Raw genomic sequence first — 15,849 nt, forward strand, 5'->3', positions numbered from 1 at the left:
CATGTGAATGGCTAAATCTGATCATATTTCTTTTGTACCCAAATGGCTTCACTTTTATTTGCCCCCAAAACTCTTGTCTCTCTTATGCAGAAAGAGCTACAAGATTGCCAACTATCCTTTACCTTTATGAGGTTTAGGTTTGTGCACAAGGTGAAAAAGACAGAAAACCATCAAAGCATTTGCTTTCTAATAAATTGCTAAGTATTCCCAAAATATAAGCTGAGCTTTGTTAATCAGGTAGAAATAGCTGCCATCTAAGTATCCCTTGCCAACAAGTGGACTGATCTGCAGCTCCTCACACTTCTCAATTTGTGCATGCCTGAGGAATGCTAATGTGAAAATGAACTCAGGACAGGATGAAACAATGAAGAGAAGGGTGAAGAGGAGAAATTACTTTAGTAAATAAAACCTTTAAAGCAATACTTGATACTATATTTTCAAGTGCAGCTTTAGGAAGTCACCTGATTTACCCAGAGTGAGATTTTCAAAAACATGCAGAAAAGTTTGGATATGATTTTCAGAAATGCCAATCGGTAACATTTTCACCAAAGAAATCCAGCTCCTATTTTCATGAGTCATATTGGTGGTTTAAAAAGCTGCACTGTAAAGCAATGAAAGTTTCACTGATTTTCAGAATCCTGGCTCAGAAAATCTGAGGTGAGATTTTAGGTATCTTTGGTTCCTCCTATTTTGACAGACTTAATCAGAAAACCAACCCTCATATGTGATACCATACCTGATATCTTCCCCCATCTCGCTGTCAGAAGTACAGCTGCATCACAAACAGAAAGCAAAATTGTTTACTTAAGTAAGTACAGGCAATCTGCCCCAGAAAGAAAAGCTATTAAATTCCATTTAGTGCACACACTGCAAACAGTATTTATCACAGAGCTGCAGTGCAACATCTGCTCCTTCTGCACAAACTGACTTGATTTCAGCGGTCAAAAAAATTGGCACCTTTTTTTGTTTTTTCCTTATAAACATTTAATTCGACAAGTGAGTTCACCTCCATTCTTTCCCGGAGGTGCCACCAGAACCAAGAAGCCGTAGTGTGATGAGAGCAGAGACCCACTCAGTAGACTACATTTTCAGTGAAAACAATCAGATAATTTGTGATACCGTATTTTTCCATGACAGGAAATGCACCTTTGCAGGTCGGTTTGAAAACAAAATCCCACCTGCAGACAGCTTGAGTTGCGCTGCATTCTGCAGCAGCGCTACCTTGGGGATGCCTCTGTAGAAACAACCGTGGGCAGGTCTGAGGGATGAACAGCTTTGTGATTTCTGAGCACATGCAAAGATGCTCACAGAGAGGGCAGGGCTGTGTGACAGAATGGCTGACCATACTTACTGCTGCAGTTTAAAGGGCTGGCTTGAAAAACTCTTAGAAAAATTAATACGTAGGAAAAAATGACTGTATCTGAATTCAATCTACTGTGGAATCTGAGAGAGCTAGCACTGGTACCTTATTCTGAACAAAGTTACATACAATGAAATTAAGTGCCTGGGCATTTCTGAAAGTTGCAACGTATTCATAAAAATCTATGTGCTTTTTAGGCATCAAAATCACACCTGCGCTGTCATGCGATGAAAACAACAAGACAGCTCCATATTGAGTACAGAAGGGAGAAAGCCGCTGTGAACAACCTTCATGAAGCCACCACCTCCCTCACAAGATTCACATGAGGAACAAATGAGGTAACACAGAGCAAAGTATTTCTCATTTAGGTCCATCATTCCTTTTACCAAAAAGATCCTACAGGCTGCTCCCAGGAAGTGGACTGGTACTTCTCTAAGTGAGATACTGCCCAGAAGAGACCAGCATGGGGTACGCTATTTTTCACTCAATAGCCAGTCAAATCAATACTATTTGCCATCTGTTCAGAACTCAATAATGTCTTCTCTATTTTTATAAAATCTCTAAGCACACTATAATATATTCATGCCACACATGTTCTCAGCCTGCTTTGGAAAATGGGCAGTAATCTGAGTTGGATCTTCCAGGCATGCAATGCAACACAAATAACAAAGTAAAATACAAAACGAGCCAATGCTCACGTCCAATTAGCTAATTCCTATTCCAGTAACAAGTTACTACACTTGAAGGTTTTGAAATAAACCATTTTATAGGAAGCAAATAAAGCTGATATACTGTTAATCCTGATATACTGTCAATAGAGCACGGAATCTCAGAGGAGGGAACTGATTTGTACAAGGTTATCCATTAGACCAAGGGAAGGGCCAGGAATAGAACACAGATTTCCTGAGCACTGAGTGACAGTCAGCAGGGTATATCCTTCACATCCATTGCTACAACCTTGGGGGAAAGGAAGGGGACAGAAATTTGGAATGAAATAATGTAGGACTGTTCTGTAACATGAATCACTGTAGCTCACTGTTTGTTTCATCCCAATGAAAGAACTGTAACAAGGATCTTAACAATTTTAGTGACACACTGTTGCTTCAGCTAAGACTACACAGCCTGGTGATTACTTGATTAGATCACTCTCCTTGCATCTGTGATAATATGGCACGCACCTGGTCAGGCATTAATGTTTTCTTATCAAATTAAGGGAGCAGACAGGTGTGCAGCCGATACCAACTACATCCATCAATCCGATTTTACCACTGCACACGACTGCAGCTCTGAAAGGTGACATGAAAAAATAACCTGTGCCAGTGTTGCCAGCAGTTACAGTGCTAAGATTGTTTCAGCTGCAAGACCCTTCATGCTTGTTGGACAGATGGCCGAGCTAATGTGATAACAACTGAATTTTACCTTGTGATACTTTGACACATGTAGAAGGTATGAAAACACATTCTGACCTTTATGCTGTTTAGAAGTATGTACTTCATAACAAGTGCTATTTAAAAGCACAGTCTAGTCAGAACCATCATGTCCTCTGCTTTAGCTTAGTATCCGACATTCAAATCACTCTTCTTAATCATGTTACACCATACACAAAAAATTGCAGCCTTGCTGAAATGTAATTATTCCACTCAATAAGGCTGTTCCTAGCTGCACTCTGGGAACATTTGCATTAAAGGATATTCTGAAACTTTGGCTCCTGTTCTTTACACCCTCACAAGTCAAAAGGGTCACCTTTCCTCCATTTCATTTTCCACAGCTATAAAGCAGGGAATCTTCCTCCTTGTACTACCAAGGGATAGGCAGTTCTGAGCAGTGTGACTGACATAAGCACAAAGGCGAGATATAAATAACATCTTTACAAACAGTCAAGGAATTTGTGAGAACGCTTTCACAAAAATCGGTGCAGAAACCATTAAGTAACAATAACCAACTGTCAATCACATTGACTTAAGGGTGCACTGCAACTCAATTCCAACTGAATCGTTCCCATTCAGTTGGAAATGAAATGATTTCTTTCCATTCTCCTGCAGCTCATCAAGCTTTACCTACCAATAACAGCAGGTTAGCTATAAACTGCAGATCTCTCAGCAGTTTGTCAATGTTTACCTACAAATAATTGCATCTCTAAAGGCAAAGTGTAGTCTGTGTTACTAGGAAATCTAGTAAACAGTCTCATATAAACAAGCCAAAAATGTTCACACACAATGGTCACATTATGAACCAAAGATGGCACCAATTATTAAAAAATATATTTAGGAGTTGCAGTACATAATACAATCTGTCATTTAGTGGAAGGGTTAAAAGACCAAGCTCTGGCAGCACAGCTGTTGGGCTGTAGCAGCACTGTTTCCTCCTTTCACGGTCAAAGCAAAAGTCAGAAGAACTAGAACTATACAGACTGTCTAGGACAGTCTGTATCTGGCTGCTGGAGCACAGCTGCTGTGTTGGGAAAGAAAGCCATGACTATCTTCCTCTTGTCAAATCAACCAGTACATAAGCAGGATACAACTGGGGACTACCCTGAGGTCACTGTCACTGATAAAAACATCCTGAATTTCTCAAGCACTAAACCTGTGCTACAGTGGAGCACACATCTAAAAGCACAGCCAAAGACCTCTCCTGGTGAGCTGTTATCTCTCTACAGTACTATACAAAGTCCCCAGGCTCAGGCCTTAAGGTACAAATGCCATTCTGTAGCAGAACAACATTTCAGCTGATCGCTTCTAATTAAAAAGTGTAATGTTGCTAACATTGCTGGAGTGCAGAATGCCCACCTATTTCGCAGTGGATAGGGATGGCTGATGGGGCTTTGAGGAACCTGATCTAGTGGGAGGTATCCCTGCTTATAGCAGCAGGTTGGAAGTAGTTGATCTTAAAGGTCCCTTCCAACCCAAACCATTCTATGTTAATGATGATTCTATGATGATTCATCCCAGCTAGGGGTTCTTTCTGAAGTGCTCACCTGCCATTAGGGCAAAGTTTTTCCTCTTGACTGCACAGCTACAAAATCCTTGACTCCACAAGCAAACTCCCAGGACAAATGTTGGTCTTTTGTGCATCACTATTCAACTCAAGTTCGATTTTTTAAATAGTACTACCTGCTCCAGGATACGGTGCCAGAGATCTTCTGCATCTCACCAAGTATGGCCAACAAGAGAGACGACTTACCACAGCCAACCTGTCCTACAATCATCGTTAGCTGACCTGCAAGAGAAGGCAGGAGGGCAGCATATAATGCTTCCAATTTTCCAAATGCCCACAGAACATCATCTTATTCTGTAAACTGGATTCACTTTGTACCTTGAGGGATTCGGATATCAATGTTGGACAATGCTGGAGGACCTTCAGGTGTCCAAGTGAAGAATCCATTTGTGATCTATACCAAGGCGAAGCAGAATAAGAAGGAAAAAAACAGCTTTAGGACTCATTTCTATTCTCAACAAAGAGACACTGCAATCAGTTTCATTACTCTGAGTACCACATCAGAGTTAGCTTTTTCTCAACACAGGAAACAGATTTTCAAGTGACTGATTTTCTACAGGCCCGTATTCTCTTGTGCTACAATCTGTGAATTCAAGCAAGCACAACAGTAAGATAATCATGGAAAATTCCCAAGAGGAAAACAAAGTTTCTTAATAGGGTTTGTTTTGTTATTTGCAAGACGAGCATACAAAATAAGTGAAATGATTCCAACGTGACTAAGTTTCATCGAGGGTCATGGCTTGCTCTCTGCAGAGCACTGAATGTCAGCCTGGACACATTGCAGCATATACTGCAGTTATACATTCCAAATTCGGAGGAGCTGTAGGACTGTCCTCAGAAATTAGATGTTGCTGCCTTTACATTTCTGACATTGTTTCCTTTTTTTGTTTTTTATATGATTCTCAGATAATCTGGGCTTTGTTAGATACAACCTTTTCATTTAAACAGACAAAAAACAAGAAACAACTGCATTCAGGATCCTAACTGGAGATTTCCACTTGATACTGCTGTGAAAAACAGGAAAGAGGAGACAATTTTACAGCTCTATACTTTTAAGGGATTCTCTTCTGTCACTTTTCAGAAGCACTGAAGCTCCCAGAGCCTTCCAGCAATGTAAGGTACAACTTTTTTGATCCAAGAGAAGTGTGAAATGGGGCACTTCTACCCTACCCTCAAATTTTATTTCCGCTGGAGAGAAAGCCTTAATGGCTGTATCATCTTGGAAAACAACCTGAAAAACGGGCAAAAGAAGACACAGTTCTCCTCCCTCTAGATGAACAAAAACAGGCACAGAGCCCTCTCTCAAAAAAAGTCCCCTTTTTCTTGAGCAATGAGCTGCAGAAAGCACTTGCTGCAGAAGTTCCCTGACCCCAGAGTGCAGCCTGTGACAACGATGACAGCAGATGGAGCCAAAGATTATGGATGGCCCTCACCTTCCATACAAGATCTTAAAATTGTTTCTCACAGAGCTCACCGCTCTGCCCCACTCCTTTCTCATCAGTCCAGGCTGATCTGATCTAATTATCCCCTCCCTCCCCACCCCCAATATTCCTGCACTAAAGCAGGATGTCAAGACAACAGCCTCCAGAAAACCCTGAAAGCACTGAACAATTATTATACTTAGTCCCACTAAACCAAAATTACTCATTCTCTTGTGACAGAAATGCAAATGCAAGAGCCAACTTCTTAAACAAACAGTATTAACACTGTAACAACCATCGGGATTTCTATTAATTCTGGTCATTTCTATAGCTGATCAAGAGCATCAGTCTTCCAACTGGTATGAGCAATTTTAATTTACCTTCAAAGAAGAGACAAAGTCTTGTAATGAAAAGAGGACGTTAAATATCACAAACAGAAATTTCTGAGTGAAATTCAGAAGGAAATACACAATCACAATATAAAGGTCAGTAGGCAATGGTTAAAATGGAAAGGTATAAAAAAAGAAAGGTGGAGGTTAATCTGTGGTACAAGTGCAAGCATCTGACAGCTTCAGATCAAAGACTGATCTGCAGAAGATCTTGAACTTGAAACTCGTACTGGAATACAAAAACTACTATTCATGTGCTATAGTAACAGTGTTATTACAGTGACCTTCATATCACCTTTACACAAAAATCATCCGCTTCTGTGATGTGAATTGGTCTTCTTGTATGAGTGGTGTAATTATTCCAATCCTCCCTGGCAGGCCTCTTGCGGTTAACCACCTTGAGTGGCTGTGAAATAAACAGAAAGGCAGAAATAACAGGAATTGGTGGCGGCACCAGCAAAGCATCCTAAGCACAAGCAAGCATGTTGCCACCTGTAAGAGGGTGCTGAATTCTCAAGCTTTTATAACTGCAGTAATAACCAGTAGGAGATAGAAAAGCAAAAAATTTCCTCTGGGTAGAAGTCACCCTAGTAATTTCACCTGCAATTAAACATTATTACTCACCACTGCCTGATATTTGCTCTGAGCATCTGCACTTCTTAGCTCTGGACATTTGTCATGTTCCTCGATCTCATCGCTTGACAGGAATTCACTCAGTTTCTGAACGCTGAAAGGAAAAACAGAATTACAGCTTGAACCAGAATACAGCACTTTTGTTCACTGCAATGAGCACCCCTTCTAGCACTTCAATCACTGCCTGTTGCATGGTTTGCTTTCATTTTGTTACAGGCCTATGAAAACACGCAGTGAGACATTACTGCACCCATGCTGAGAAGATGTGCTCGATTGTTTTAGAAGAGCTATGACTTTCTAGTGGTTTCTGCAGAGGCTTCTCAGGCCTTTCAATTTCCACTGCCACCAGAGAGGTTACACAAGATTTTTTCAGGCACTCGTGCTCGAGACCAGTCCCAGTAGTAGCTGGTGTTGAAGACTCTTGCTGATGTAACTTGTCATTTGCATTACTAAAGCGCTGCACAAACAGTTCTTCCAGACAAACACTAGGAATCATGAAATCTGCACAGCATGGGGTAACACGAAGGAGTATAATTTCAGAGAAGAGTGTTCAGCAGGTGAGATGTAGAATAACGCAGAAACTTTTCCCAAGCAGTTTTTTAATTAGCTAAGAGAGAGTGTGCCTTTATTATGACATTTAACTGGTCATGACACCATTTTTATCTCTTTGTCTGACTGTAAAATTTATGTCTAACCTACTTACGAACAAGGAAATTATATGTTTTGACTTCGCAGATTGAACTCTGAACTTAATGGTAAAGGGGCTGGAAATAAGTCAACAATTAGTATCCAAAATCATAAGGCACAAGAAGGCTTTAAGTTCTTAAAATATATCTACAGGGGGCAACTGAAACTACTGATCTCAATATTCTGCCTTAGGTTAATTGTACTACAGTACAACGAGATGTGCCAACCTGTTGGCATGCAAATACATATATATATTTGCATTCCTCCACTGGGGATTCTTTCTTCATAAGGAGATTCAGTTTCTTCCAAGAGCCTCGTGAGATACTCTGATGGTGCCAGAACGGTGACTGGACAAAGGCTTTAGGAGATCACCTAAGTCAGACTCCCTGAACAGTCAGCAACGTGTCCTCCAAGCAGAGATGATGCCCAGCTGGGAAGTGCCCAGTGAAGAAGTTGTTCTGTAGGTTTTCTATCAACCTGCTCACTTGGATTACTTCAGCTATCTGAGCACTGAGAGATGTGAGTGGATTTGGGTACAACAGGTATTACAATCTAAGAGATTTAAGAGAGGAAGAGGAACTAATTGGGATGGGACAAGAGAAATAATAAGTAATTCACAGTTTCTAAATGTAAAGGTCTATTACCTCAAAGGAAAAGACGAGAAGCCTGACTCTAGATGTTCACACAGGGCTAGGAATGACCTTGCCTCATTTATTCAGTGAACCAGATGTTAAACAGAATATTTTAAATGTCCTTAAATGAACCAAAATGATGGTCTAGCCACCACCTGCATGGAACTGGGACTCAGCAGCAGATGAGACATACAGACATACATTAACATCTGAGTAATTGCTCTGAAACTGAAAAGAGCAGACACAAAAGACCCCTGCTTATCTTCTCCATGACAAAGAAGTGAGTAAGAGAAGACAGAAGATATATCCTTGCACCCCATGCACCCAAACAAGACCTTTAAGCTATTGGGTAGTTTTGACAGTATTCTCTGCTCACTGGTTTTATATCAAGTTTGTTGTATTCTAAACACCAAGATTTTTCTCTGCAAGCAACTTGCCTAATGTTTATCTTAAATCTGGTATTGCTGCTTCTATGACAATAATTGGGGAAATACAGTGACAGACAGCAGTGAGCAAACTCACAGAGAGCAGTGAGTTAGAGGCATCAACTCATGCTTCAGGGTGTCTCTACGCTCTTAAAGAATAAAAATAAAGAAATTATGCTCTCTGCAGAGCTCCAACTGACACAGCAATTTCACCAGGATTCCAATATCTCCACCAGGAATCTTATTTTTAAGCCCCATGCTAGAGATATTGATTAAAGCATAGTTATTTGCACAGCTGACTGAAAAAGCAGTTTCCTATTAAGCTCAGTAAGATACATAATGCCACTCCTGCTACTTGACCTTTTCTGATAGAAAACTCTACACCGTTTCCTTGGTCCCTGAAGACTTCACATGTAAGAAATGAATCAATTGGCTGCTTAAAATTTAAAGACTGTAAATCCTCTCTCACCCAGGAGCAAACAACCTGGCCCCCCACCTTGGGAATTTTGCAGTATCCTTATGTGGAACACCTCTTCTACCACTGCAGTGAATCACACAGTCGTTCCGAGTGTCAACGACAATCCACAATGATGTTTTGCAATTAGGCCACTATCTTTTCATCAGTTATGTATTTGCAACTTCATTTGTGGAGATTCTTGAGCACCAGGCATTAGAGATTCAACCCAACATCAACAAAGCAGGGACTGTGAAGCGCCCAAGATGCAAAGCCAGTAACATATTCTTAATATCATTTTACAGGCTTGTTCTACTTCTGGATCATCTTCTGCATCACTCAGCTAGTTCCTTTCTGCCTCTGCAAGACAAGCGGCCTTGTACACTTGCTAAACACAATTAGAATATCTGAGCCTAATGGAAGCTAAGTAATAGTTTCGTTAAGTTAATTACCCTTATCCAATCTTATTGATCAGCTACTTACTAGCAGCAAGGTGCAACAGCAAGGCACAGTTATAGCAAGTAAACGTTAGTTGTGCTCAGTAAGTACAAACACCACTTTCCAGCATCTGTTTTACTAAGATATTTAATCAAGCATGTGTTTGTATGGGCTGAAAATATCTGGCATTTGCTTCCAAGGAACCGCACTGACTGCTGAGGAATGCAGAAGACACATCCATAACAGCACCTGTAGCGCTAGTGAGCAATGCACTCTGTAGCACTAAGTGAACCACTAAGATAAAGACAGCCAGGAAGTCAGGACTCCTGTCTACTTCGTTCCACTGTTTTAACTGGGGACTCCTGTCACGCGCTATAAATGGTCGGGCAACAGCCTGCCAATGAAAAGATAACTGAAGAATCACTCATGAACAACTATTGGCTAGCAGGTAATACTTGCTGACACTAATCATTTTAGCACTGATTTGTGGCATTACCAGGCACAGAACTCAATGACAAGAAAAAAAATCCTTCCACAAATCAAAATAAATGACTATTACCAGAATGAGTCCCCAGATAATAAGCTGGTTGTGCTCTTAGCATGACAATTTGCCACAGCTCCAGGGGCTACCACTGTGCCTGCAAAACATTTCATGCCAGCCGCTGATGCTCTCAGATTTCACACTTGTTAAGGGAGTGGAGACAGCTGTGACTTTGCACAGTCAGGGAATTTTTATACAGTGAGGGCAACCTCACCTTCCTGCTGTAGTCTCCATCTCCAAAGTGGCACAAAGACACTGAGCTAGGGCTGGTATCCAGTACCTCAGGCAAGACTTTAGACAGCTGTATTTGAGATCACAAAGCACTAAAATAAAGTAAGAAGCCCAAACTGTCCTTGTCTTTAAGTTGGGCAGAGTTACACTGAATATGGTAAGTATTAAGAGCTGAGTTTTCTGTTGTTGTTTCAAACACAGAGCTGCTGATAATCAAAGAAAAACTCCTAGTGAATATCAGTTTTACTGAGAAAAAGACTCAAGTACTGGTTGTTATTTCAGGTGTTGAGTGCTAAACCTAACGTGTTCATTAGGAAGTTCAAATTCATCTAGTCTAGAGTAGACTTTCTGTCATTTGCTTACTCCCACACTTAATATTGCCATTTCCACAGCGTTATGGTTTGGTTTTGTTTGCTTGTTTTAAGCCCAGCTCTAGTAATAGGCCACCAAGATGCAGACGTGGTGGGAGAGCAAAGCCCAAGTGACACACACTGAAACATGCGCTCTCCTGCAATCATCTTCCACATGCTTCATGTCGGAGGAATCAATTGGGTGACTGACAGAACCACAGCCTCAGTAAGTTTTCACCTCTTTTCTTGTGACCACATATATGTCACATATGGTACCAACACAGCTCAGCCCATCCTATACAATAAATAAGTAATGGCAGACCACAAAACATTGCTTGTGCAAATTGTACCAGTGAAGAACTTGGCCTGCATGCTACAGCTGAGGGCATTATGCAAGGCACAGGGTAAGGAAGCAACTTAGAGTGATAGCTGATAAATAATCACAGCACTATTTCTAAAATTACAATTGCAAAATGAGCTGTAGGCCAAGGAGCGGGAGCAAAGGTATTCATTTTACAGGGCTCACCTTACTAATGCTTTGACAGTGGATCTAACCACACTGGAGAGCAGGAACAATGGAGACACAAGAATGTGAAACAGGGAGATGGATGCAAATGCCACAGATGGAGAGAAGTCAGCCTTTCTTGTCAGATGAGCATGGACCACAAATGTCTATAAAGATACAGACGTTATCATCAGTATTTAGATATAAAGAAAGAAAAAGCACAAAGACTTCAGATTCCACAAGCATTCTGTTTCCTGTCTCTTATTAAGAACCATTATATCATTACACCATTATACCAGTATTTATATCCTCTTAACAGCTTGGAGGAGTGCTGCACACTTCTTGTTGCCTCTGGATACATATGTGAAGTGAACATCTTCCATGCTCTCCCAGTGGAAAAGCAAATAAGTGTCAGGATTGCATCTTCCCCTTCTTCCTCATCTCTACGTCACTGATACTTGAAAATGTGGTTGCAATTAACATTACTTAGAGAAGTCTATACTTACTATAAGTACAGCTGCGATTGGTATTGCCGCATTCATGAAGACTGTGAAGGAAAATGTAGAAATGTTTAGATGATTTCCATTCAGACACAGTAAATGCTAAGATACTACTAGCTGCTTTATAATGATATTTTTCATATTTCAAATAAGAAATATAAGCAATTTTCCATACACAGAATTCTTCTAGATACCTTCAGTTTATTTCTCCAGTTACCACAAAACTAATCTCTTCAGTTATACAGAAGCCAGCAGTGCAATCTAGATGAGATGAGCAATCTACGGATGTTAAAGAGCACTCAGCTCACATATAGTTCAGGCACAGGACACCTGCAAGAAGACTGAGCTAGTTATGAGGTCTAGCAAGCAGCTTGAGTGCTTCACAATGCAAGGAAGGGAGATCCAGGAGAGGCTGTGCAGGTCATACCACTGGGGCTTCTATGGAAGCTGGTTACTTCAGATGGAAACATGCACAAGACCTTGTGTTTCCACACAAACGCTACAGAAAGTTGAACTAGGTGGTTTGTGCCATCTGGTTAGGCAGAATGACACCGGTTTTGTCAGGCTTCCTACTTTGATTATGAATGTCCTCAGGAGATTGGTAGAAGTTCTAATAGTATCCAAGCATGGTAGAGCTTTGGTTTCAGATGGGCCTCAAGTTCCTAAAATGCAAACAATGAACCTATTCTCCCCTGTCCTGTAACAGCTTTTGTCTCAGTGCCCTGGATTCTCTTACTATAACTACTTATGCATCGCAGCACTTATGGTTTACTAAACAGATGGAAGGGGAGAAGAAAGCAACATTTGTGAACAGGGATTTTTTTTAGATGGGGCACGAATAAGGGTTAGCAATGTAGTAATAACCATCTATTCGTGTTTTCTGTTGAAATGCGAACTATCCTACAAGCACGGAGAGCTCAGGATCCCCAGAAAGAAAATCTGGTCTTGTAGGTCAATGAAAATCTCAGTATCAACAGAATGCAGTGAGATCAAGATCTTTCCCTCCTACTCACTTGGCAGAGAAGTCAGACAACTGCACATCTCTGGGGCAAATGTAAGCAAATGATACTACCTAGACTGGAAGTTATTTTCCCAAGTAATTGTTTCTCCTTTATTAGTCTAGAAGGAATTAGTACAGGTAGCTTGTAGCCTTTGAATACTTCCTGCTGAAGTTTCCAACTCGCTAATACCTCACAGATTATATGAATAGTGTTCCTCAGTATGACTTGACTACCTGTTAGAGCTTTAATGCAAAGGCATTTTCTATCACATGATACACTGGATTGTGCAGGAGGGAAAAAAAAAAGATAAACATCAACAAAGCCTAATACCTGAATGCTATATTATAGGAAAGAATATGACTGGCTTGAGCTAGCCTGTGAAATGCTTCTCCCTTAAAAGCTTTACTTCAGAAAAGCAAATGCTATGAAGCTTTGATTTGACTTTCTCTTTTAGGCTTATTTCCTGTACAAGCAAAATTTTACTTAAAGAAATGGACTGTCTGACTAAATAGAAAGTGAGATCAGAGCCTAAAGCAACCTAAACAATCTCAACAGAGAAACAGTAAACTCATTAACGGCTAATAATGCAATAGTCCTTTAGCTGAAGAGTGGATTAAGAATGAAAAAAAACTTACTAGATATGGAGGTATAAAGGGCAAAAGACTTGAGGCTAGTCATTTCTTTTTGTCTGGTTTCCTCCACACTGCTGTGAAAGATGTGTTCCCAAGCATAGAGTTTAAGGAGCTTAATGCCTCGAAGCATCTCATTTGTCTTCTTCAGTCTCTCATTGGAGTACTCCTGCAACATCGGCATACACATTTACTTCAAGAGTAAAATTAAAGCACCTGGCCCTTAAACATAAGGACCACAAAAACTGTATACAGCCTCTTGTGATCATTCTCATTCTCACTACATTCTCTTCTGTTTGCTATTTCTATGGGCACACTTTTTATTTGGATGTCCTGTTGTTCTTTGCAAAGGCAAGATTCCTACAGTGAAGCTCACCTTGCAAAGGTGAGAGCTTGAATGAAAAGCCAATTGGCTTGTACTCCTAGTTCACATACCTTGTTCTGAAATTTTACTCTTCTGAAAGCTTTCTGATCACTTGCAAGGCACCCTCTCATGACTTCATCTGCCAAGCACAATGGCTGGATTTTCAATAGGCGCTCTGAGCATGTACAGAGGAGATCAGAACAAGCAGACAAGCTAAAACTGGGCACGCTGCTCTGCCAAACTAACGTGAAGTGGAAACAATGGTGCCAGGCTTCAAAGCAGCCAAGCTGCATTAGCAAGAAGCTGTGATTCTGTAGGGAGCCCTGACTCTGAGCAGGGCCACTTGGCTTTGACACTACAGTGCACTGTAGTTACTCTGCTTACAGTTTTCAGGCAGGCTCAATAATCTTTGTGCTGCACTTCACTGCACAGTACAGACAATCCAAACACAACATACTCTTCTCCCATCTGCAGGAACTTCTAGGTGATGTGGACTCTCTGCCTGGATGATACAGGGATGAATGCTGTCTACACTACTAGAAAGGTGTATATTGGTGATGCAAAGGCATTACTTTCCTCACAGGAAGGTGCACAAGCTTCTCATTACACATAATTTGTTTCAGAAGAGATTTCAACAACCACATCCTGCTGTCCAGCATCGTTACAGGTTCATAAGGCTGTCTCGGCATCTCAACAGTTGTCAAACATGGGGAAAATATTCAGAACGGGTGGATAAGGCAACTTTCTCAGCAGTGATACAAGCAATTCAGGCAAGTGAGGAACCAAGACAACTCATGACTCATCTGACTGCAGAGGGTCATTTCAGTCAATGGTCATTGATCACTCATATTTACAAGACAGAAAGATCTTAATTTTTTTCCTGTTAAGGAAAGACATACTGGCTGAAAAACACAAACCTCAAGACGAATTGCATCTTTACTGGTTGTCATTTTCTCACATTCTTGCATTTCATATACTTGAACATTGCATGCTGTTTGAGAATCAGTTTTTGGTTAATTTCACACCACCAGCTTTGTAGTTCTAAACACAGGCCAACGCATAAAGAGCAGAAGTGACATTAATATCATATGCAAGTGTGAACATACTTACCAATGTGCTTCTCTGGGCCTGCGAGAGTTTTGTCGCTACAAAGTACTGAACAGGCGCAAGTACTATAATTACTGCTGCTCCAATTAAGGCACTAATTCCTAGAAGGTAGTAGAGGAGAAGAACTCCAACAATTATCTATTGGGAGAAAAGAAAGTGAGTGAAAGACTTGGGTTGACTTCATCTGGGGTATGTTCCACAGAAATCAACCACTGGCAGCACACTCGACCCACCACCACTACAGCCAGTCCTACCCCCAAACATCCTACACCCTGCATCACTGTCATGGTTTGATCAGTCAAAATATTCTGTCAAAGGATCATACACATGCCCAGAGTTGTTCTCTCCAGCTTGTGGATTCTGTGGATGCTGCAAAACAAATAGGAACCTCCAGGTAGCTATATACTGTTATTTTTCATGGACCCTCCATAATGAATAGTAGAAAAAGATTTACAGATCTGTACATCCTTTATATCAACTTCCACAACTACTTGAAATAAATTTATTTAAAAATAAGAATATTCATAAGATATTTAAATCAAATATAAAAGTTATTTTTAAATGCTTCTAAGTCATCGAGCTATTCCCTTCCCATTTACTACTAAATATTGGCAATTGACCAGATAACATAGCATCCTTCTTTGACATTTAAGCCTTTTTGCACCCAGGGAAGAATCTACCATTTCCAATATGACTGGAACCCACTAATCTACAACACATGAGAATTCTACGAAGAAGGAATAATTCTTTGCTTACTACAGAGACTAAAATGCAATACCATTAAAACGCAACTGATCTACTTTAAATGTTAACTGCCTTCAACGTTCATGACATTATTGCTGAGGAGTACCCCAAAAATTAATGTCAAAGCCATATTCAGTCAGAACTCCCAGTTCAAATAATCAAATTTCACAGAAGTTGTTTTAAGGACGCATGGTACAGGACAGGCAATGAATGTTAAAAAAAGGTTAAGGAAAAAAAAAGTTGTCCTTGGCTAAATAAGGATTTAGAGAGCAAGCTGGAGCCTTGTTCTCTGGAAGGAGATGCAGAAGCTGCTCATGTTAATTACCACTATTCTAACGTCTGACTCCTGAATGATCTAAAGCATTGACGCTCTATTATATAAACTACGCTAATAGCTAATAAATTAGTCAGACCACAAGAAACAGTAATAGAAGTTTAATTGAA

The 15,849-nt window shown here is 40.5% G+C and overlaps 1 protein-coding gene across 6 annotated transcripts in view; it reads right to left on the reverse strand.

Moving 5' to 3' along the window:
• The window catches only part of ABCC8 (ATP binding cassette subfamily C member 8), a 64,108-nt gene that overhangs the window by 28,231 nt on the left and 20,028 nt on the right, over nucleotides 1–15,849 (reverse strand). For all 6 annotated transcript variants that reach the window (XR_011903711.1, XM_072337927.1, XM_072337928.1 and 3 more), the window contains 9 exons: nucleotides 14,665–14,799; nucleotides 13,197–13,359; nucleotides 11,567–11,607; nucleotides 11,082–11,227; nucleotides 6,789–6,891; nucleotides 6,460–6,570; nucleotides 4,673–4,748; nucleotides 4,471–4,576; nucleotides 737–772 (listed from right to left, as the gene is read on the reverse strand). Coding sequence is in view for 5 of the 6 variants with exons in the window: in XM_072337927.1 (XP_072194028.1) it covers nucleotides 737–772; nucleotides 4,471–4,576; nucleotides 4,673–4,748; nucleotides 6,460–6,570; nucleotides 6,789–6,891; nucleotides 11,082–11,227; nucleotides 11,567–11,607; nucleotides 13,197–13,359; nucleotides 14,665–14,799 (917 nt within the window). In the remaining variant the exon portion in view is untranslated. The remainder of the gene's footprint in view (nucleotides 1–736; nucleotides 773–4,470; nucleotides 4,577–4,672; nucleotides 4,749–6,459; nucleotides 6,571–6,788; nucleotides 6,892–11,081; nucleotides 11,228–11,566; nucleotides 11,608–13,196; nucleotides 13,360–14,664; nucleotides 14,800–15,849) is intronic.

The sequence above is a fragment of the Excalfactoria chinensis genome, chromosome 5, assembly GCF_039878825.1.
Source record: "Excalfactoria chinensis isolate bCotChi1 chromosome 5, bCotChi1.hap2, whole genome shotgun sequence".
NCBI classification, from domain to species: domain Eukaryota; kingdom Metazoa; phylum Chordata; class Aves; order Galliformes; family Phasianidae; genus Excalfactoria; species Excalfactoria chinensis.